This window comes from Triplophysa dalaica, chromosome 1 (genome assembly GCF_015846415.1).
Source record: "Triplophysa dalaica isolate WHDGS20190420 chromosome 1, ASM1584641v1, whole genome shotgun sequence".
Taxonomy (NCBI): domain Eukaryota; kingdom Metazoa; phylum Chordata; class Actinopteri; order Cypriniformes; family Nemacheilidae; genus Triplophysa; species Triplophysa dalaica.
Genome location: NC_079542.1, coordinates 15,175,785 through 15,199,201, shown reverse-complemented (window position 1 = coordinate 15,199,201; position 23,417 = coordinate 15,175,785). Strand labels below are relative to the sequence as shown.

Sequence of the window (23,417 nt, the reverse complement as noted above, 5' to 3'; positions counted from 1 at the left end):
ACGATGGTTACTGTAGTAAAACCATGGGTTTGTCCTAAGTAATCAATGCACCAAAACATGGTTACTTACTACACTTATTCCACAAAAAAACATGGTCAATTAAGCTTCTCTTCCATTGACAGCATTCAAATGTGATCTTTTTAAGTGCTATAATAAATATACAAAATCAAATCAATTTTACAAAAACAATTTAGGTACAGCATCTGTGTCTAACATGTGTATGCACAATATTAGACAAATCATAATTTACAATCAAACACGCACAAAATTATAATAATAAGTTCTATAATAAACAATACAACAACAAAACCATGGGGGAAAGAAGCAAGGAATAGATAGTAAATAGAGACTCTAACATGAATTTTTAGTGGTCGGAGAGGGACAGAAAAATACGGTCTCTATTTTACGTTTTTTAAGCCACGATAGCGGCTTTGTTTTACACCCCGGATGATTGTCGCGGGATGATGACGCAGTGCATTTTGAGTGTTTTGGTCGTTTAGTTGGCGCTGAGATCAGACTGCACTGTTTATCTCATTGAGACAGTTTCTCGTACAGTGAATGGATTCGCCACAATTATGCGTATCTAATAAATGTGTTTCAGCAATATGAAGTATGGAAGAAGACGATGTGACAATCAGAGAACAGAATTTCCACAGCCAAGTGCGCGAGTACATCGTGAGTACAGAGAGTACGCGACACATTGAGCATGTTTGCGTACCGTATTCTTTGTTTTATGTCAAATTTATCACCTACTGTTTTGTATTATAATTAAATAGTAGGTGTAGGCAAATGAGTTAAACAGTTTCCGTAAAACCGTGTTATATTAGAGTTAGGCTAGGCCAGTTAGCCCGTTAGCTTGTAACGTTAGTTAGCAGCAAATATCGTGCTCATTTGTAAAGTAGCATTTGCATTTCATAAACGATAGTAAAACGTTGGTTGTGTGGATTTGTCATGTCTTATTTTGTGATTGTGTGGATTTGTCATGTGTTAGGAATGTCACGAATACTGCTGTGTTGAACACTGCTGACCTTACTAATACTATGATAAAGAATCAAGATTACGGTGCTGAGATGTTAAGTGTTTATGCGAGTCACCGGTTACTGTTCTGTACTGACAGCTTGTTGACTGTTGCTGGTGTACATATGAGCATTGCAGGTTTTATTTTGGGTGTCTGGATATGTGTTTCCTGCGTAGGCAAACCTGTTCTCATATTTCATAGATTAATGGATTGTATGATTTGCAAGTGATTCAATATCACGAATGAATGCTTGAGGGCTATCCGGCCTGTCTTAGAATGTTGTCTTGACCTCAGTTTGATTTGGAAACAAGTCAAGATATTCATATCATTAATAAATATATTAATTCTGTGGAATGGCAGAGTTGGCTCTTAAAGCGTTATTTATTAAGTAATTTTGTTTTATGAAATAAAGTAAGTTTGAAGAGAGCCTGTGAAATGAATGTATTTGTTTTGATGCTGTGCACATATCTAAATTGTATGATAGGCATTAGAGGGATACCCAAAAATATTTTTTTTTGTCATCATATACTCACCCTCAAGTTGTTCCAAATCTGTATAAATGTCTTTATTCTGCTTAACACACAGAAATATATTTGGAGGAAGGCTTGTAACCAAACAGTTCTTAGACCCAATTGACTACCATAACAGGAAATATTGACTGTATATATTTTTTGTTCTGCTGAACACAAATGAAGATAGTTTGAAGAGTGTAGGACAGCAAGCAGTTCTGGGGCACTTTTGACTTCCATTTGTTATTTTTCCTGCTGGAAGTCAATGAGGTGCGAGAACTGGGAGCTTGTGAACTTTGGTTTCAAGCATCTGTCCAAATTTCTTTCCTTTGTTTAACCAAACAAAGCCATTTATATCGTTTTTGAACAACTAGAGAGTGAGTAATTCATGACAGAATTTTCATTTTTGGGTGAACTATCCCTTTAAGTTGGATTGTATACAATTAGCTTGAGTTGTATGAAGTTATGGATATACACACTTGGTGTTCAGCTGAAAAAAGGAAGTCATACAGTACCCCTTTAAGACAGCTGGAACGAACATATTTCAGTGAACTTTTCCTTTAACCACATTATAGATGGTTATTATTAACATTATTATGGTGGGTGGCATACTTTTGTTCTCACATTTGTAAATCGTTTTTTGTAATTCTGTTAGGCTACAATCACGGTGTAATGTGAGTAAAGCCAAGCTTTAAGCATTACCAGCATGTTTTTTAAATACACATCCATCAGTCTGTCGTCTCAAAATACCCTGGACACTATCTGCTGATTCATGCAATATAACATGGCTGCAGATTTATATATGGCAGGTTTAGCATTTTATGATGAGGTTGTACTTACAATTCCATTTGGCTGTTGCTTCCGAAAATATAAGAGATTGGAAAGACTTTCAGATATAGTTAATTTCTGTATGTAAAATCTGCAGTAAAAAGTCACTCTTTGGATTGAATAGTTCACTAACAATAGTACAGCAAAAATGAAAAATCTAACATAAAAGAATAATTTGTTTACTAATATGACATTTTTACTTCTCTTGTTGATGTGTGAAGATTAGCTAGTCCATATTGACTCAACAATGACCTTCAGCCATTGTCAGTCAACTTTCAGCTTCAGAAGATTTGTAATATATAATAATAATAATGTACGAATGTGTAACACGGTCAGAACACATTTATGATATTTAATATTTCTTTTGGAAGCTTGAAAGTTTTAGCCCCCATTCATTGTAAGTACCCAGAGATAATTGAGCAGCACAGTATTTCTCCTTTTGTTTTCCACAATATCTTGTTTAACAGGTTTTTCTAAGAAAGCTTGTTTGCAGAATAATACTGTTTGGAATCTGTAAAACGTATTTCACTCTGTCTGTTTTTAGGTCTGCTTCCTCTTGTTTGCAGTACTGTATATTGTGTCAAACTGCATCATCACCCGGTACAAGAGGAAAAGCGGTAAGAATGACCGGTCCTGTTTTCAGTCAACAACATATAAATGAAATTGTATTATTGTCCTATCGGTGTAGATAAGTTTGCTATATTAACACTTGTTATTAGCTTTATTATGTCCTGCTCCTTAGATGTGTGCTCCTTAAATTTGGTTACATTAAATTCTATAGGTGACTTTAATATTTTGTTTGTCATCATTTATATCACCAACTCTCGCTAACAGCTGTCCAGCACACAATGCAATACCACAGTGGCATCTTCAGCCTGCTGAAAAGAAATCATTTTATGAGGATTTGAGTGCTTGAGCAGGTCACCTCCAACCATTTAAAAGTATCTTGGCAAACTTCAGCTTACCCCGATGGAAAGCATTGGTTCCAAAAGAAATGAGCCTCCCGTCTCTAAACAAATGACCTGAAAAGTTATTGTGAAGCATTTGCGAATCCATATGACCTCATTCCTCATGTAGGCTCTTTCATGGCTCTGCAAAAATATTTTTGAGGAAAAAAATCTGTTAGGGGAATGTATAATATAATTAAATCAAAGGGGTTCTTCTATACTTTCTCTCTCTTGCGCCTTTTTCTTTGTTTCATTTTACCTTTTATTCCCCCCACTACCTCGCCTTCCACCATCTGGATGGTTTATTATAAAGGTCTATTCTTGCGGTAGTGATTTATGATTAACCAATATTGTTTTCATGTAGCTTTCTGGTAAATGAACTGAGGTGGCGCTTTATACTTATTAAACCATCTGTCACATCTAATCTGATTGTTTGAACATGTCGTCATTTGCAGCAGGAGCTATTTGTGTTAAAGGACAACACAGTAAAGCTGACTGGCACTTTTCTTGCATAGAGATTGTCACACCATCAATACAATATAATAAACAATATAATACCAAGACACACCAACACTATTTTTTACATTGCTGGCTGGACTCAAAAATAATCATTCATATTTGCCAAAAAGACTCTTGTTGAACTGTAGATTTAACATATTACTTATTAGGAACTGTTTTCTAGTATGTGCAATTCATCAATTTCCAGCAATCTCTCTGTTTTTCTGTTATTCTCTTATGTCAACAGATGACCAGGAAGATGAGGATGCCATTGTCAACAGAATATCGTGAGTTTTTCTTGCCATACATGGCATAATAATTAAGGCTTTAATTTAATTTAAATCTTGGTAATAGTCGCTTGTATTTTCTTATGTAACAATCAAATCAAATACAAAAGATGATTTAAGAAGTCATAAACATAATACTGTACAACAATAGTAATTTTACAAACTGTTCACAGTAATTTTACACTTTTCCTTTTTACTCTTCTAATTTATTTATTTACCTTATTCCAATTCTTTTCTACGCCTCTCATCTCTTGATTCATTTTCTTTTTTTTTAATTCAGCATGTACCTGTGTACATTCACACTGGCAGTTTCTGGAGGGGCCGTCCTCCTCTTGCCATTCTCTATTATCAGTAATGAGATCCTACTCTCCCTTCCCAAAAACTACTACATACAGTGGCTCAATGAATCACTCATCCACGGTCAGTATGAACTCTTTCCTCTTCTTTTCACATGTGTGGTTGTAAATCTTTGATCATGTCTGGCATTTCCAAACTGTAGTTTTGTAAAGTTTGGAGAAAGCACTGATTCTTTGTCAATTCTATTGTGTTTTAATACAAACGAGATTGTTATGTTGTTTTTTCAAAAAACAAATTCAGTATTGTTCAGTATATTCTTAGTCATGGCCACAAGGTGGTGTCAGTGTCTGTCATTTTTGCAGGTTGGTTTCTGATGTATTTACCTGATAGCTTAAGTTTGTAGTTGTTTTCCATATAAAATGTAGAAAAAAAACACTGCATTTAGACTAAAGTTTGATAGGTTATTAAATCAGAAACCGTTATTGTTACACATATGTTGATAACTTGTTTTACAAAGTGTTCTTTAAATACTGTAAATATCATATTATTGGTGAATTAATGAAATCAATGGATTGCTTCCTTTCTCTTTAGGCCTGTGGAACCTAGTGTCCCTCTTCTCCAATCTCTGTCTTTTTGTACTGATGCCTTTTGCCTATTTCTTCCTGGAGTCTGAGGGCTTCGCAGGTTCAAAAAAGGTATAAATCTGAATTAAATTCAGTTTCTCACAGCCTCTCGTTTTAATTTGTTTTTTAATTGTATCACCAAACGAGTGTTAACCAACAAACACTGTTTATTGGGCCATAAGGGGTCTTTCTGTGTGTGTGCAAGCTCAGGTTTTTGTGTTTAAATTAATGTGTATACAGTAAATGATGTTTAAGGAGACGTGACATGCTTTTTTTCAATTTCATTGATTCATTGTAGTTTATGAATTCAGGCTAATCGAACTACTTTTTAGTTTGTGTACTTTTAGTGATGCAAAGTGCTGCTCCTTACCTAGGATGCACACCAAGCTTTGCGCACTTACTCATGCATCCCCACACACACGCTGTTTTATGTGTGACCCTTGCAATTCAGGTCACTCCCTCACCCTAGGAAAAGATAAAACTTCAAAGGCGGAGCAATGTTAATTCCACAGCTCGTTCAACCTTATGTCATTAGTCGCTCAAAGAATGGCTGTTACCGCTGCCCTGAGAGAGCATAAAACCAGCAAGTGCCGTGCAGTCACAATAGAATCCGCAGCTAAAAATGGTGGGAGGGAATCAGGTCTTGCTCTTGTCACAGTTTGAGGTCGCCCCTGGTTTATGTCCCTCTTGGCAAAGCTACATAAAGATTAGTTGCTACTGTAGTTTATGAGGGCTACGCTCATTTGTATGGCAGTGAGGCGTACTGCTTCATTATCTCTAGTTTGCACCGCGACTGTTTCTGTCCATTGATCAACCAGAAACACAGAAGACAGGGAAGCACTGCTTTATGTTGGCCTACACGTCTCGGAATGGTCGGCGGAGCGTGTGTGCGTGCGCACGAGTAGCGAAAGGAGGAAATGATCAGAAACTGCTGCTTGTATTAAAGCCCCCTGCTGGTGCCGAGACGGGTTAAGTCGTCAACCACAGAAGGCCATAAAACCAAGATTTCATGTTTTCTTTTTAAGTATAAAGTCAAATGACCTGCTTGTGCCAGTCTCCACATTAGATGCTTAAACAGGCACGTATATATGGCACATTACAGTCAGTAACTGGAGGAAATGAAACTGGGGAGTTTGTTAAAAGCTTTTGTGAGCTGTAACTGGGGCTTTTTACAGGCCAGTGTTTGTGTTAGTACTTCATCAATGTAATACACAAAACCCACTAAAATATGCTACCCATAACACACTGTGGTGAAGAAAAGTGTGTGTGTGTGTGTGAATTATTTTTTTCATGCCACTGTAGCGTTCTGTGTATGCTGTTTGGGCAGAAAGCCATGGTTGAAAACTAAAATAATTAAAATGCACATTGGATGGGAAGTATGCAGTTCACCTCAGCCTGCAATTCAGATTTTATCCAACAGATGGCAGGGTTATCTTTTACTAAGCGTTATCTAAACCTCTCAGGTGGCCTTTTAACTCTTCGCCATGTGCATGGGAACCTGACCATTGAGTCCTGCTAGTTCTTAGTATCATGCATGTGATCCTCACTTAAAGGGGGCATGAATTAAAATCACAATTTTAACCCAAGCATTTGTTGTATAAGAGGGAATCGTATTCACGCGAACATCATGTAAGTGTTAGAACTGAAAACGCCCTTGTTACTGAGATTACATCTGTTATTGACACCAGGCCCAGCGAACATCAGGTTCTGGAATGCACCTATCTATGACGACATTGATAGCCTGAACACCACCTCCACAGAAAAATATCAACGACTACTTCTCTAGCCACACCCACTGGTTTGCGCATGACAGAACTTAAGTACCACAAGTGGCACGGAACCAGATAGAGCGAGCAAGCAATAAACAAACGTGTCGTTAAAGATAGATAAATATTGTGCCATCCCTGGTTGTGGAAGAATACAGTCGCTGCATAACCTTCCTTCGGATTCCGACACTAGTAATGCGGGGTTAAAGTTTATTTTTAAAGACGTTCCAGCTCATGTGGGAAAAACATGGAATGTTTGTTCGTTTCATTTCTCCGAGGATTCCTTCGTGAACAAGGCACATGTCGACACTGAATTTGTTGAGAGTTTAAAATTAAAAAGCATTGATGTACCTTCAATGTTGGATCCGATAGGAATGGCGCAGCAATCTTATGTGGATTTTTTACTATACTTTGTTAGAGATCGCTTGATGTGCCCTGAGCACTATTCGCACAAGATTAGTATTACCTGGGGACCGCTAGTCATTTGTATTAATTGCAGAGGTTGTCTGTGATCTTAAGCTTGTGTGAATCGGGGTCTCTGTGATTTGGTGGGCTCATATATACATTTTCAAGGTTTAATCCAGCATTTGTAAATAATGGAGGCTGTTTTGAAGTGTTTTGGTATTATTTCGTGTGTTGGGTGATGTCCATAAATTATCGGGAGTCTCCCGTTTGTTTATTTATCATGGAAACTCGTAACATTTGATACCTGCGATCAAGGTGATCTTTTGTCCGGTTCGGAATCACTGGTCTCAAATGCTGACAGGTACGGTCATATATCATTAAACGCAGTACAAGTATAGGCTATAAAACATTACGCAAAGCCTTGCCATCACATCCGGAAATAAGTCAGTAAATTTGAGTAAAATCATCCCTTGCGAATGCGACACAAAAAAATACTGATGTGGGGAGTTCATTTATAAATCACAGGAGGTCTCCAGATAATACTAATGCCGTGCGAAAACTGTGAATATCGCTAATGTGTAACCTAACGTTATGTCTCTTACCAAATTCACAGAAGGCTCCAACTTTGCAAACTGCTATCGAATCGAAGCGGTGGGCTTTTACTTCCAAGTGTCTTCAATGCAGCACGCCTATTAAAACCGAGCGTTTGAAGAGCTGGCCTCAAAACCTGTGTAGAAAATAGCCTATTACTTATTGATTTAAATGTTTTGCGGTATAAAAACCACGCAAACATCATAAGTAGACCTCGTATAGCAGTATAAAACAATAAACAAGTCCAGTTCATCAGACCTTTAAAGGAGCCGTATGTGACATGTGGTTGAGCTTGGTATCGCAGTCCAAATTAAAATTTTGTCGAGGGTTTTCCCCCACCCCTCAACCCCCTGAGACTCCACATGGACTCGGGTGCGCACTTGATAAGGAAGTTATGCGACCTGCGAATGTCTTTAAGCGGTTTACGATGTATTTCCTTCAATAAAACACAATTCATTCTTTAGAGATGAAATTGTTTATAATTTACCTTGGATTCGAGCAAGAGTGAGCCTGCATCGCAATCTACCTTGCGAGTGGAATCAGAGGGGCAGGTGAATGGTAATACTATAAAAATTAAAAAAAATCCTCAAAATAGTGTTTACAAGCAGCAGAAAGCCGTCTGTGGTAGGGGCCAGGAACATTTCACTCAAGTTCCGACAGCAGCAAATGAGCCCAATCTGAAAACGGGCTTACAGGAGTGTAATGGAAAGCATCAACTCTTACACTAAGTTTATCTGATAATTAAAACATTTGCAGTGGTTTTGTTGTTTGCAAATATAACTCAATTAGCAGCTCGTTTCAGAGGTTGCGTCCTCCGGAGGTCGCATTTACGGGCCATATTGCCGTCATGTTTAAATAACCGTAATAAAATTGGATATTACTCCTCGTAAGTTGTAAAATAATACAGTAATTATTTCTAAGTTTGCAGCGGAAAAGTAGCGGAAAAGGGTGGAATCTGCTATCTCTGACCCAGATTGTTTGTTTGCTGTAATATGCTGTGATTGTCGTCAATTGGCAACTGAGCTGTCGAAAGTGGGTAAATCGTCAGTGGGCGGGTCACACGGACCAAAACAAAAACAGACATTCCGGCACGGAATGCACATTTCAGAGTGGAATAACTGATCTTGGCATGTTTCCTTAATGTCTACGAACATGTTAAGGTATTGTTTTTATTTAATGCAGTAAAATTATTACATACAGCTCTGTTACCTGCTCAATAGGAATTACATGAACCTCAAAGATGCCAAACTTTATATCTTAAATTATCATAAGTGACAAACAAAAAAATCATCATTTACTCACCCTCTTGTCATTTCAGACCTGTATGATTTTCTTTCTTCCGCAAAACACAAAAGAAGATATTTTGAAGAATGTTGTTAACTGGCCCCCATTCACTTGCATTGGTTTTGTGTCCATACAGTAGAAGTGAATGGGGACCAGTCCTGTTTGATTACAAACTGTCCTCAGAATATCTTCTTTTGTGTTCTGCGGAAGAAAGAATAAACGTTTGAAATGACAAGAGGCTGATTAAATGAGGACAGAGTTGAAATCTTTTGGTGAACTATCACTTTAATGTCCTTTTGCGTGTATGTGTGTGCGCTTGTGTCTCTCAGTCTTTTCCTTTGTAGCCTGTCGACAATAGGACTAATATTTATTTTTGAGATGTGATTCTCGCTCCCAGGCTTTGCTTGCTGAGGCCGTGACACTGCGTATTTACTCTGCCTGCACCCCATTCCGTGCCCGTTTCTATGACAACGTGTGAGTTTCTATATTTTGAAAAAAATCGAAACACTGGATTGGTTAATGGCCTCCATAGAAAAGTGTGAATGTTTATATGTGTTAAGATGTTTCTTACATGGTTAAGATCATTTTTAAATGCAAGCAAACATTTGAGTGAATGTGCTTGTGAGCGTACTGAGCTGTTCTGGGTACAGAAAGATGTATTAGTTTAATTGTACTGAAAGCTCGTTTTATGTCAAAAATCCCAGAACTGTTTGCCTTGCTACATTCTTCAAAATATATTGTGTTTAGCAGAACAAAGAAAATACCAGACGGTTAGTAAAAAACGAATTTTCATTTTTGTGTGAACTGTTCCTTTAACAACACACCAAAATATAATGTTTCTCATCAATATTTATTTTGGAGCGATCGTTAATTGTCATGCTTTGAAAATCTCCTGCGAGAAATGGCTGTTTGTGTTTTTGACAAACGCCAGATTAGTTCGGAAGCTTTTCTCAAAGGTCCTATTTGTAAGACACCTCACACTAACAAGAAAAAGCTGGTGACACTGTAGGAAGAGGGATAAAAAGAAAATGAAACACGCCCACAAACTTCAAAAGTACTGAAGTCCTTTCCTCAAGTCATATATCCTGTTTTTTTCTTTTCTTTTTTTTGATGGGCTTCTAACGTATTAGTCAGAATGACACATCAATGGCATGTGTGTGTTGATATGTAGTGATTCATGTCCCCTGCGTGGTCTGTGCTCTGTTTTGTGTCTCTGACACTGCTCTCAGTGTAATAGGCTTAAAAAGAAGGTAACAACTACTGTTTATGGTAAGCTTTTATTGATGGAAGATAGTGTTTCATGGAGGTAAAATCGTAGTGGACGGGGAAATAGTCTGGGTATGTCTACTCTACAGTGTGTTTAAGAATGTGTTTTACTTAATTTGTCTGTTTTGAAACCAAATAGCTTTAGCGGTCAACCGAAGAGCTCTTGCTCTTTTCAGTCCATTTCAAATTTTCTTTGATTAAACAACCAATATTTTGATGAATATTTGTGTGCTTCCTTTCAAAGCCTTACAGGGACACCCAAAAACTGAAACTCGCCCTTGAGTTGTTCCAAATCTTTATAAAATGTCTTTGTTCTGTTGAACACAAAATTTGAAGAATGTTGGACAGCAAACCGTTCTGAAGCACTATTGACTAGCATTGTCATTTTTCCTACTATGGTAATCAAGAGTGGCCAGGAACTGTTTGGTTACTAGCATTCTTAATATTTCCTAGTTCATCGGAAGAAAGAAATATATACGTTTGCAACTTGAGGGTGAGTAAATAATAACAGAGCTTTTATTTTTGGGTGAACTGTCCCTTTAAAGCGAGTAAAAATCGCTCAACCTTAATGTTTGATGTGTAATGTTCAAAAGATGTCTTGTTATAAAAATTATCCATTCAAGTGCATCAAAAAGCTTTCACATAGATGCCCTTGTTTAGCACCAAAGCATTAACACATACTTCTTACACATACAGTACAGCAATATTAGCAAACGAGAGTGAGAGAGCTGTTTTTGACCCTAACTGACTGAGCAAGTGTATTGGTCAGAGAGAACATCCATAAATCCATGTTCTATCTATTTCCATCCATTTGTATGTGTCTCACACACAGACATTTCTGGAAAGTTATCCTTGTATTAACAGCAGTCTGATTAGAGCATGCTGCAGTCTGTGTGAAAGGGAGAGAGAAGAAGAGATTGTGTGTATGTGTAAAAGGACTAGATGCTGAATATTTTAGGAGTTACTATATTAGGCAGTGCTTACTTTTAGCCGGGCATGAGTAGAACAGCTTGCCCCATTACTGCCTCATCTCTGTCTCCGTTTGATTTGTTTTCTAGCTTTGTCATGCTTGAAAAAAACGTGAGAGGGTGGCAACACATCCTTTGCATCTAGACCATGGTTATTGTTGTTTCCAAAGTTATCCTAGATTTTTTCGGACAATCATCCATTGACGTTTCATATGTTTCATGAGGTTTAGTCATCTATTGAGAGGAGTTTGATGTTGTTCATCATGAAGTCACTTGGAGGTGCTCTAGATTCTCTTAATATTACGATTGCTGTAAAATACAAATGCATATTCAAAGTGCCCTAAAGACAGATGCAGAGACAGATTTGTAAAAAGAGAAAAAGGAGTTGTAGACACAAGAAAATCATGATTTGACTGAAAGTGATCGTGTGTGTGTCTTGAGATGCATCTTAACAAGCATGAATCAGACGTTTAGGTTCTGGTTTTCTGTGCTGCTTCCAAATGTTGTAAATGTTTATGTTTGCAGGTGATTTAATATAGTATCAGTTTTTTATGAGATGTGTGAGGATGATCCGATGGACTGTTGTTGTTAAGATTATAAACACTCGCAATGTGAATGTCTGTGTTGTCCAGGCACAAGTGAATGCGGTAGTGGAGTTAAGCGCCACACATAAGGTACTTACTGACCCGGAAAATACTCTAATGAAACTGCTAATAGTTTCCAGATGAGCCTCTGGACTGGATCTCAGACAGTAGCAGCCACCTTTTTCATTTCAGCCACAAACTCTGACCGGACATGCTAATAACTGTTCATATAAGTGTGTGTGAGTGAATAAAAGAGAGAGAGAGGTCAAGTCGTTTGTTTCTTTGTCCGTCTGTTTGACCTATTGTTGTGTTTACGTTTGTGTAAATGGGGAAGAAGTGAACCAAGTCAGTGCTACAGGGGAGTCCTGGGGCTTGCGGTGCTAAATTTCCAATTAGAGCCTCATTTACACCTAGTGATCTGTGTGTGGGCAAAGGCATGAATAGATGCTAAAGAGTATTTGTTGCTTTCAGGGCATTAAGGCTCGAGTGCTGGAGACTTTTGTCATGCTCTTTCTGTTGGGTCTTCTCATCCTGGGCATCGTGTGGGTGGCGTCCGCTCTCATCGACAATGATGACGCCAGCATGGAGTCCCTTTACGGTATCAATTTAAGCTGTTATTGCTGTGTTTGCGTGTGTGTTTTTAATGGTGGATTGATTTGTGATTTACTGTGTTTTGTTCTAGATTTGTGGGAGTTCTATCTGCCGTACCTCTACTCATGCATCTCTCTGATGGGTGGCCTGTTGCTGCTCAGTGAGTTTTGAGTATTTGATTTTTTTCGAATATATTTTCCATTTACTTGGCTCCAGATCAAATACACAAACGAATGACCCGAGATATTGCTCATCCTGACTGTCAATCAAAACAAACCTATACGGGTCCTTCACTACTACAGTAGCAAACCTAAACATCTCCACGCTTTAAAGAAAGTATTTATACTCTTGCTGTTGAAAAGTACAAGTGCGTGTGTGTGTGTGGTGTAAAGCAGCTTCTTGTCTTATCTCATCAGTGTGTACTCCAGTGGGACTGTCACGCATGTTCACTGTGATGGGCCAGTTACTTGTCAAACCCACAGTAAGTACAACATGTGTGCACACACCAGCTGTAGGTACACTTGTTAAGGTCCTATGATATCATTCTGCATCCACTTTTGTTCTCTCTCTGTTTAGATTTTAGAAGATCTGGATGAGCAGATTTATTGTATTCAGCTGCAGGAAGAGGCCCTGCAGCGCAGACTCAATGGTGAGTGTTTGTTTTTTCTGCGTGATGGACAGATGTATAAAAAAGGGCTTTCTTGCATCACTTGAACGACAGCAGAATATTAGCACCTGTAGTTTATGGCACTTCTTGAGCTGTATTTGAGAAAAAGAATGTAAAGGGAGATAAATGACAGGAGAGATGATGTAGCCTAAAACAGAAATTAGTTTTTTGTGCATTTTTGAACAAGTGTTAACTCATCAGTGGGAGCACAGCAAAAACACAAAGTAATATATGGGGGGATTGAAGACCTTATAACAACTCATAATTACTGCTAAGCGATAGAGTACTGCAGGGATGACACATTTTTGTATGGAAACTCTGGAAGCAGATTTTAGAACTTCCGGTTCCATTATTCCAAAGTTTTTATTACATGGGGTTTTGGCAAATTGGTTGAAATAAGGTCTGTGGTTAACAAATACCTCTTAATATAATCTATGACATACAACACACCTGTTATTACCCGCTCGTGATTTTGAATGCTTTTAAAACGGTGGTTGCTAACGCGTTGCTAAAAGCAGCTTTGGACATTAGACCAATCTAAAAAATCTCCCAAATAATGCAACATGGACACAAATTCATTCACAAAGTAATTGCTAGCCAGTAAACGTCTTTTAACTAAAGTTCGAAAAAGTTGTTGGAGGCTTAGTTGTGGTGACGTTGATTTGGAGCGACCGTAGTGTAGTCTGTTTATACTCAATACTACTCTGATTGTAGGCTTCAAAGGTAACAAATGTTGTATTAATATGTAAATATTATCTTGATAAACAAAATGTGTTAGTATCATAAACCTTTGTTAATCACAGAGCTTACTTTTACGATGTTACAAAAGTCTATGGGGAAAATGCTTTTGGTTGCTACGTGCATGTCAGGTGAAACCGGAAATTTGAATGCATGTTCAGGAACAGTTATGTCCCTTTGTAACCCTCCAACAGTTCTGCTCACTCCTCCTTTAACGCTCACACATGCACCTCTCTTCTGTACCATAAATCTTCTGAAAAATATTACCCTGGTATGTCCTCCGGATTTAGTTTTTGCAGCATGGGGGCACAGACCCCTAGCCTCTTTCCAGTATTTATCCTTAAATGACTTGACTTGACTGATTTCATCTTAAACTTCTACTAACTTTACAAACTCGCGCTTTCAACATTGCTTTCAAAAAGACAGCGTAATGGTTCATTTATACTCAGACATAATAATCTGCAGTTCAGTGAGCAAGTTGAGTTGCCTTATTAAGTCCTTGACACTAAGAGTGTCTCCACTGTATCCTTTAAACTTAAGTGTTATGAATGTTCCATATAATTCATGTAAGCCAAGTTTCCTCTTGTCTCCTTTGAGGTCAAGGCTTATCTCACATTTGTCCTTTCATGTAACGGGCTGTCATTCCCCTACCCAAAACTCTGCACAATGCAGGAAGTGTTCAGGTTTAATGGCAAACCAGACTTTAGCTTCAACTCAGGCACGTAACAAAGTGTGCAGATGCCAGTCAACACAGAGCATGTGCTTTTCCATTGAATTCACGGAGGTAAGACAGATCATCTTAACTGATAGTACCTAGTTGCCCAAATCCCATGGATGACTTTCAATAGCATCTCATTTAGTTGTTTGGTTCTGTAGCTTTAGCATCAATGGCCGATTTGCTTTGAACACCTGATAAAATAATTGTAATCTGTTTTAACGATTTTCAGTTTTTTTGTGATTGTTGTTTGATGTTAGCCATAGTGGCAGTCACTATGATTGGGTGACAAAAGGCTGCTAGTTATTTGGAATGCGGTTTTGGCAAGCGCAAGGATTCTGCGTTACAAGAAGATCTCGCTCAGCCGTTAAGAAGAGAGAATTCACCTTATCAGGATTTTTTTCTTGCACCATGTGTTAGAGCACTGACCACGAGCCTATCGGCTCCGACACCTTATCAACATTTTCAGTCTTTTCTTCTTTCGTACCGTAAATGGAAAGCCTGAGGTAAATTAACTTAAACATGGGAAAGAGAGTCGTTCTTATCTGGGGTCTATCAACTAATAATTATCTGACTGTGACTTCATTTAGATGATGCATGTCGGCACATGCTCTCCTCCAGACCTTTTTATGGGTTAATTAGTGAAAGGTTTGTTAATTAGTAATAAGCCCATTGCTTTGGTGCACTATGATCTCATTAAAACTTAGTATTTTTGCTGTATTATGTTAAATTTGTAGCAATGCCGTTTTGGGTGCATTGCTATGTGTGAATATCATTTTGTGTATGGCATATATTTGGGTAGTTTGTGTGGGAGTCTTGAGGTGCATTAGAGTGTATGCAAGCACATTTGCTTGTTTGTCCTCTGTCTTGGCTCTAGCTAAGCTTTTCTCTATTGCCCAGATGCGCAGTGGCAGGGTGACCTTGCGAAAACCCTCCTCACGACCGTATGGCTCTCTGCTTTGCATAATTACTTCTGACGTAATGTAGAACAGAGTAAAGTTTCTTTAGAAAACAATGACATCATTCTTTCTGGAAGCATTACTGAATGACTACTGAGCATCACCTTTATCAAGACAACCGAAGGACTGTAAGAAATAAAGAATTTCTACATCTTTTCTCAAAATGAATCTGACAGAATGTTGTAGCAATATTTTTTGTTTTTAACGTTGTTGTTTTGTCTTTAGAAGTATGATAGATTTTTTTCCAAATAGAAAGTACTCAAACTAATTCAAAGGGACAGTTCAGTTTTGTCCTCTATTCCAAACACTTTTGTCATTTCAAACCTGTATGAGATATTTTGAGGAATGTTGGTAACCGAACAATTGATTTGCATTGGTTTTGTGTCCATGCAATAGAAGTCAATGGGTACCGCTGTTGTTTGGTTAATAACATTGTGTTCTGCAGAAGACAGAAAGTCATACATGTTGGAAATGACAATAGGGTGAGTAAATGATGACAGAATTTACATTTTTAGGTGTACTATCCCCTTAAGTCCCAGTGAAAATTACGATTCCTATTTTTTCATGAAATATTGCAGCGTTCATTGTAAATATTTTACCAATATGGACCATTCTGTTTGTTTGAATTCATGTGCCCTCATAATCTTAAGTTAAAATCAGAAAATGCATTTCCGCCCTCTAGTGACTATCCATGCCCGTTTCTCAATATGCGTTCTTCAGCGGTCTTGTGTCCTCGTGTTCTCGCTCTACGTCATAAATCATCAAGGTCTGGTTCCAATCAAGAATAGAGAATGCATGGAAGTACCCGCATCGAATGCAGCCTTCAGCGCATACGGAACCCGCTTGAAGTCCCAGAAGTCACTGGGGCCCATCCATTCAAGTTTGTTCTTCCGAGGCTGTGTTCTCCACGAGAACACAAGTCAGTTCTTTGCGTTCTTGGTATTGAGAAATGGCCCATCTCAAATGACGTAAGTAAGGGAGCTTGGGCGGAGCATCATTTAACTCCACCCCTTCAACTGTCAGTCTCCTCCCAGTTCAAGTAAAAATGCAATAAATGTTTTTATACATCCTATCAAATCGCAGTAAAAAACAAGCCACGCACACAATTTTTTCTCCTAAATTTCGCTTCACTTGTAAATGCGATGTAAAAACGATCGCAACTTTCGGTTCACATGGATTTAAATGCTAGATCTAAAGGTAGAATGTTATTCCGCTAAACATCTTGGACTAAAAGGATACCTATTCATGCTTTTTTGTTTTTCGTAATTGACTCTTATTTTACACTCTCCTCATATTGGTCCTACAGGGCAGATTGGAGTCATATTTGGCAGAACAATCCTGTCCTGATCACTTCATAAACAAGTTCCTATCACATTGTTCCCATAATTTGGTTGGAAGGTAGAGGTTTTCCCTAAACATCACTCGTATGGACAAGTACACAATCTGGAACACACCTGCTTGTTTTTTTCCCTTGAATACATTTCTTTATGAACTTGAACCTCTACCAGACAGGGCGTGGTACAATCATCATAACAGTAATCACGTTTTGATCAAAGTGATTGACTCCTCAGCCTCATGTCGGTGGAAAGATGAAAGATTGTGTTTTTATAGCATGCCAGTAATGGTGTAACACTGAACTAATTGCTGCTGATCTGCCAGTGTGTGTCCCCCGAGGCTGTGCAAACCAATCCTCTGCTTTGAGGAGCAAACCAACCACTGACAAAAACTGATAAATAAGAGCTGAATGAGACAGAAGTCTGTGGTTTTCCTGGAGAACCCCTCTCTGGTTTTGCCTTCTCACACCTCCCGACACACACACACACACACACACACAGACTCACGCTCTGTGTTCAGAGGAAACCTCAGTCCCATCTTTCTTTAGAACCAGTTTCAGCATGCACACCGCTGGCCTAGACTCCTATCTCTAATATGTCACATACTCAACTGCATTGTTGTGTTGTGCTCAGAACAATTTCTTAATGGTTGGAAATTGTTGTAATTACTGTGCAGGAAATGAAGAATGCCAGTGTAGGAAATCCCAAAAATAAAGATTGAAAAAATACTGTATATGGCGGTATGGGTTCAGTTGTGGTCACAGATCTATCGGAAGGCCATAAGCTTTACTATCAATCCTTGACTGTCTAGATCTTGAACAACCACCTGCGCTCAGCGTGACAAGCTGGCAGGAGGTTTTACTGGCATCTAGTTTTGTTTTAGCTTTTTACTTTCCAGATAACTAAATGTTATGGAATCTCGATCTGTTTTTATTTCTTGACAGACTTTGACAAACAGTCGGATATGTTAAATAGGCACTTAAAAGCCGACAAGGTTCATATCATTGATTTATGTTCACTGATCACTAATGTTTCATAGCTTTGAACATTATAGCTCATAATAAGCCAAGTTAAACACATTTAAAGGGCCTGTCTTTGTTGCGATTCGTCTATTTTTCTGCCTCTCAATCTGTCCTTGTCTGTCACTCAGGTTCAACATCCAACTCTTATATCCATGGAAGCTCTCAGCATCTCTACAAAGAGCTGGACAACATTCGCAATCAGAGGAACAAACTCGGTGAGAGATGCGTTTTTACATTATTTGACAAAATATTGCTGCACTCTTCATACTGGTGAATTGCAAAGCGAGCACATATGGACAACTAAACCAGTGTTAAGGTTACATTTTCATCTGAAAGCTGAATAAATAAGATTTCCATTGATGGTGCAAACAATTTGAGAAAATCGTCTTCGTCCAAATGAAGTCCTTAGCATAGGATATATCAAGTTTTTATAGATTTACATTAGGAAATGTACAAAATATTTTCATGGAACATGATCTTTACTTAATATCCTAATGATTTTTGACATAGAAGGAAAAAAAGATAATGTTGCTCCTTACAATGTATGTTTGGATATTACAAAAAATGTTCCTGTGCTACTTAAGAGATATTTAGATGTGAAAAGTAGGGTCATTGGAGCGGAGCCAGATAGGGTATGGGGCTTTATCATTTTTGATGTTTTGGGGCATTATAAATGATTCCAGAGAGCGGAGCGGTTGCAAGGAGAGGAGGCCACAAAGGCACTTAGGATATTGGAGTGTGATGCGAACTTTGTGGCTGTCTCCGCAAGTGAGGTCATCAATTTAAAGGCAGCATGGTGCATATGCAGGGAATCCTGCCAAACTCTGAGGCTGAGCCGTTTTAGAGGGAGAGAAAGAGAGAAGGAGAGAGTAAAGGACAGTGCTGCACATGAATGACGAAGACTGGATGGAAGAAACAATGTTTGAGTTTCTCCGTCGCTGCTTGTAAAATTTCCATAAAATCGACACATATTGTTAAACAGATAATTATGTAGTAGTGCAAGGCATTAACCTGAAACCTGTCATTAGATCTTCTATGAGTTATATTAATATACATTACATCATTTATCTGATTTTATAGGTTTTGCTGATTGTAAGATAATAGTTTGAAATATCTGCTCCCCGAAGCACAGATCTTTCACCTCCAGTAGTAATCCTTATCTCATGCTTTAATAGTTTTTCTGTCAGACTGCTGAGAGGAGGTGACTAATTAAAGGGATTGGGTGTAATTTATAGCTGATGAAATGTTTATTCACATTAAACACTTCTGCAGTCAGTCAGAGGTGTGTGCGTGCGTGCTACAATTTTTTCTCTTAACCTCTCCTCTAGAAAGGAGAAAGAAGGCCTCAGCCTGGGAGAAGAACCTGCTTTACCCCATTGTGATGCTCATCCTGCTCACTGGAACAGTACGTGATTGTTTGCCGCTGCCCATGCTTTACGCATTATTGCATCCCTGCCGGTTTTTTAATGTTTCTGTGTTATTATGTTTATATTTGTTTATTATCTGTCCTACTTGCAGGCCATTTCTGTTCTCCTGGTTGCCCTGAACATTGTGTACCTGCTTGTTGACGAGACCGCATTGCCCAAGGGTTCATCGGTAAGAAAAGTGTAATTCAACAAACCCTTGAATGTAAACAAACGCATTCATCTTGCCTACCCCTCTCTCTTTTCATCATTTGTTGCCACCTTTCTTTCACTTGTCCCGTCCGCAAGCTTTGCGTCAGCTCAAATTGAATTCCAGATACGCTCAGGTGTGTGTGGAAAAGAAAAGGCTGGGCGAGATGTCTATCATGTTGCTGCTGTTTGATGCTCTTTATCAGAGCTGCACCCGTTGATCTGCTTGAGATCAATTCAAAGGCGCTCACCCACTCTACGTGTGTGAAACTCTGGAAGCGAATTTCGTGTAGTTTGTTTGAAAAGTCGTACATTGAGTTCTTGCATAACACTTTGTTAAACCGCTGTTTTATTGCATCGTTGTGCAGCATAGGTTTACCTCGCTATGCACAGAACGTTACTGTCATTTCAGTTGAATTTGGATCTAAATCAGTTTAGAACTCATTCGTGCATGCGCAGGTAAAGATTTGAGCTGTCCACAGGAATTCTACTACAGGTCTAGAATAATTCCTTCCCTATAGACAACTTCCCAGGATGCTATAACTAGTCCAGCAGAAGTTCTGGATTAATTTATAATACTGTATAATTAAACCATATATTAAATATAATTAAAATAGAAATTTGTTTTGATTTTATTTGGTAATTAATATCCTGTTGGTTGAATTCTGTTCAAACATTTGTGTAGCTGAAGGAAGTTCTTTTGGACCTGCGTTGTTTACTTTCTCTGAAGTGGTCTATATTGTTTTGTTCTTTATCAGTCTTTCTTCCATTTTATACGATGGTTTCATTTCACTATACTTTATCACTGCCTCTCCTTCCTTTGCGTAATGGCTGTTTTACATCCCTTAAAGGTGCTGTGTGCAATTTTTTGGAGGATCTGCTGACAGAAATGCAAAGTAACACACATAACTATGTGTTCAGAAATGTATAAAGACCTCGCATAATGAAGCGTTATGTTTTTGTTACCTTAGAATGAGCTATTTCTATCTACATACTCCTCAGGTCCCCTTGCATGAAATATGCCATGTTTTGTAAATACGTTATAACGTTACCTCCTTCGGCAAAGAAGCGAAAACTTGATGACATCTTAGACCTGTGTCAGCCACCATAGTGCCTTGAAAGGGAGGTAATTCACAACCTCACCGCTAGATGTCACTAAATTTCATACACTAGACCTTTAACAATGGATGCAGAAAACATCCTTTTCTTTGCCGTGGTTTGTTAGTCTCGAACTGCTGTGAGATTGTTCTACATTCTAATTATTTTATTAGTGTAGATATTTGCCTTGGCTTGACAAAAAATCCCCCAAATTACACTTGTCACAGTGTTTAGAGACGAAGGGCCTGCCTGACAGGCAGGGTAAATGGTTTATGCGTTTGATGAGCTGGACCCATGCCATGCCTAAGATCTCACGTAACCAAGACAACCGATGTCTGTCCGCCTGTTTGACGGGTTTACGTCCATATGGGATGTGCTGGGCTGGACCAAAATTCCTCAACATTCTTCGGAGATTGATGCGAGTTAAGGTAGCCAGGTTAACGCAGAGATGACAAAATATGGCATGGTGTCGTAAAATTTGCCTATAAGGTAGGGAGTTCTAATGCGGTGGTACTGCTTGCATTAAGATGTCTGATGCCCTGATGCTAATGACGGCAATAAAAGTCTTATTGCTGTCACTCCCCACGGATTCAGAATTATATGCGATGCTAAAAACAGCCTCATTAATGTCCGTTTCTCATGCAAGCTCGTATCTCACGTGTCATACGAAGCAGAAGGAGTGATGGAACGAGAAACGAGATGAGAGGAAAAGTGCGAGATATCGTATTTCTCCCTTTGACCCCTGAACCTTCGACAGATGACATTTAGCTTCTGTCTTGTCAGTAAACAGCTTACTCAAAAAGAAACAAGTTTTTAGTTTTTTTCTGTTATTAACTGAGGCACATCAAAACATGTAGTTCAGTTAGGACACACCTAAAGGAAGATACACAGTCATACACACATTCCTACCACTTGTGATTGAGTGAGTTTAAGCAGAGCTAACAAACACCTGACACGGCTCCAAGCAAAAGAGATTTGGGATACAGAAATTTCCACTTCAGAATATTATCACCTTTATGGCTAACAATCATGCATCAAGAATTATGAAGATGGTGAAAGTCTCATGGGATCACTGTGATAGAGAGATCGTATTGTTAATGTTACAGTAGCTCTCTGTATTTTTTATTACACATGAAGAGCTTTCAGCTTTGGACACAAACTGTTTTATTTTGAGTTTTAAATGTGATGGATTTTAAAATATTTACCCTGGTGTGTAGTTTTTATTTATTGACTTTTTTCTTAAAATATTCCAAAAATGGAAATTCTATCATCATTTACTCACCCTCTTGTCATTTCAAACCTGTTTGACTTTCTTTCTTCCGCAGAACACAAAAGAAGATATTTTGAAGAATGTTGTTAACTGGCACCTATTCACTTTCATTGGTTTTGTTCCAATACAATAGAAGTGCATGGGGTCCAGTGCTGTTCAATTACCAACTTTCTTCAAAATCTGAAGAATAGGAATATGAAGGTTTGAAATGTGAAGATAGTGTGAAAATTATGATAGAATTTTCAATTTGGGGGGAACTATCACTTTAATATATCTGTTTATTTGATCAAACTGTATTCAGCTACAGCCAATGTGTCATCTGCATTATCCAGGTGGTTCATTGTGTTGTTCAATATAAGTATAATAAAGTCATACAAGCAGGTGTTTGGATCTGAAATCACCAATGTAAACACTCTTCGTCTGTCATCAATAACACCAAACAAGACTGATGTTATAAAATCTGGTGTCGGTTTTGGCACAGATTTGATGTAATCCGGTCGGAAAGATCGTCGTAAATATTTTTGTATGCTCTGTTGATTTTGAATTGGTCAGCTGTCAAATGCACATCATTACGATGATTGATTTTTTTTTTTTACTTGTCAAGCATAGACCGAGGTTGTTTTACATTGTTTAAGTATGTAAGATAAATGTTGTCTTTTATTGTAATAATTCCAACCCAAATCTTTGGATCACGTCAATGGCATCAAAAGATATTAAAGGCTGACAATGAGAAAGTTTGTTTGCTGGAGCATTTGTTTTGGTTTCTTTCTTTCACCTTCACGTTTTTCCCTTAATTTTGGCAGCCATTCATTCTGTGCAGCTTCTTACTGTAAGAGCACCGCTGCCTTTTTTCTGTCTTTTTTTGTTTGAACACCTGCTCGCATATTATGCGTGTGTGAGCGGCGGCGAATTTAAAAAGATTTCTTTCATCTGCTTCCATTCATTACTTCGCCAATTTCACTCTGTCTGTCCTCATTGGTGAGAGGGGAAACTCTGCTAATCTGAGCTTTATATGTTTTATTTCTTCATAATAGCGCTCACTCATAACAGCTCCAAATATTTGTGCTGTTTTTTTCTGCCCTCACTGCCTGAAGCATTGAGGTGTCAACACTGTAGTCTTATTTAGATTACACAGCTTCAGTTGTAACAGGAGACTTTGAATTGGGCACATCGCTAAAACACGTCCACTTAATGCAGTCATTTTTCTAAGTGGATTTCCTTAGTCCGGAACTTTGACCTGAACATATCAGACATTATTGAGGTTGCTTGGTTGTGTGCACAAAAAAAGTGTTATGTGGTTGGATCAAATAGCAAATAGCTATAGACAGTGACTATTATTATTACAAATTGTATTTTTTTTCTCTCTTTTTTTGCAGGAGAGAGATATTGGTGCCTCCTTATCCACATTTGGAGTTTCCCAGGCGGTTGTTGAAATCCTTCTCATTTTGTATCCTTTGCTATATATATATATATATAATGCAGCTCTATATGATTAGTTGTTATGAGTGTCTATTTTAGTGAAATATGAAACATCAGAGA

General features: G+C 38.2%; 1 protein-coding gene across 1 annotated transcript in view; it reads left to right on the top strand.

The window, feature by feature from the left end:
- The first annotated feature begins 484 nt into the window (after nucleotides 1-484).
- lmbr1 (limb development membrane protein 1) overlaps nucleotides 485-23,417 on the top strand; it is a 29,912-nt gene continuing 6,979 nt past the window's right edge. Inside the window, exons 1-13 of the mRNA XM_056747106.1 lie at nucleotides 485-675; nucleotides 2,900-2,972; nucleotides 4,048-4,087; nucleotides 4,368-4,507; nucleotides 4,976-5,079; nucleotides 12,343-12,469; nucleotides 12,554-12,622; nucleotides 12,879-12,943; nucleotides 13,039-13,111; nucleotides 18,026-18,112; nucleotides 19,226-19,302; nucleotides 19,416-19,493; nucleotides 23,255-23,325. Coding sequence (XP_056603084.1) covers nucleotides 613-675; nucleotides 2,900-2,972; nucleotides 4,048-4,087; nucleotides 4,368-4,507; nucleotides 4,976-5,079; nucleotides 12,343-12,469; nucleotides 12,554-12,622; nucleotides 12,879-12,943; nucleotides 13,039-13,111; nucleotides 18,026-18,112; nucleotides 19,226-19,302; nucleotides 19,416-19,493; nucleotides 23,255-23,325 — 1,067 coding nt within the window. The 5' untranslated portion in view covers nucleotides 485-612. The remainder of the gene's footprint in view (nucleotides 676-2,899; nucleotides 2,973-4,047; nucleotides 4,088-4,367; nucleotides 4,508-4,975; nucleotides 5,080-12,342; nucleotides 12,470-12,553; nucleotides 12,623-12,878; nucleotides 12,944-13,038; nucleotides 13,112-18,025; nucleotides 18,113-19,225; nucleotides 19,303-19,415; nucleotides 19,494-23,254; nucleotides 23,326-23,417) is intronic.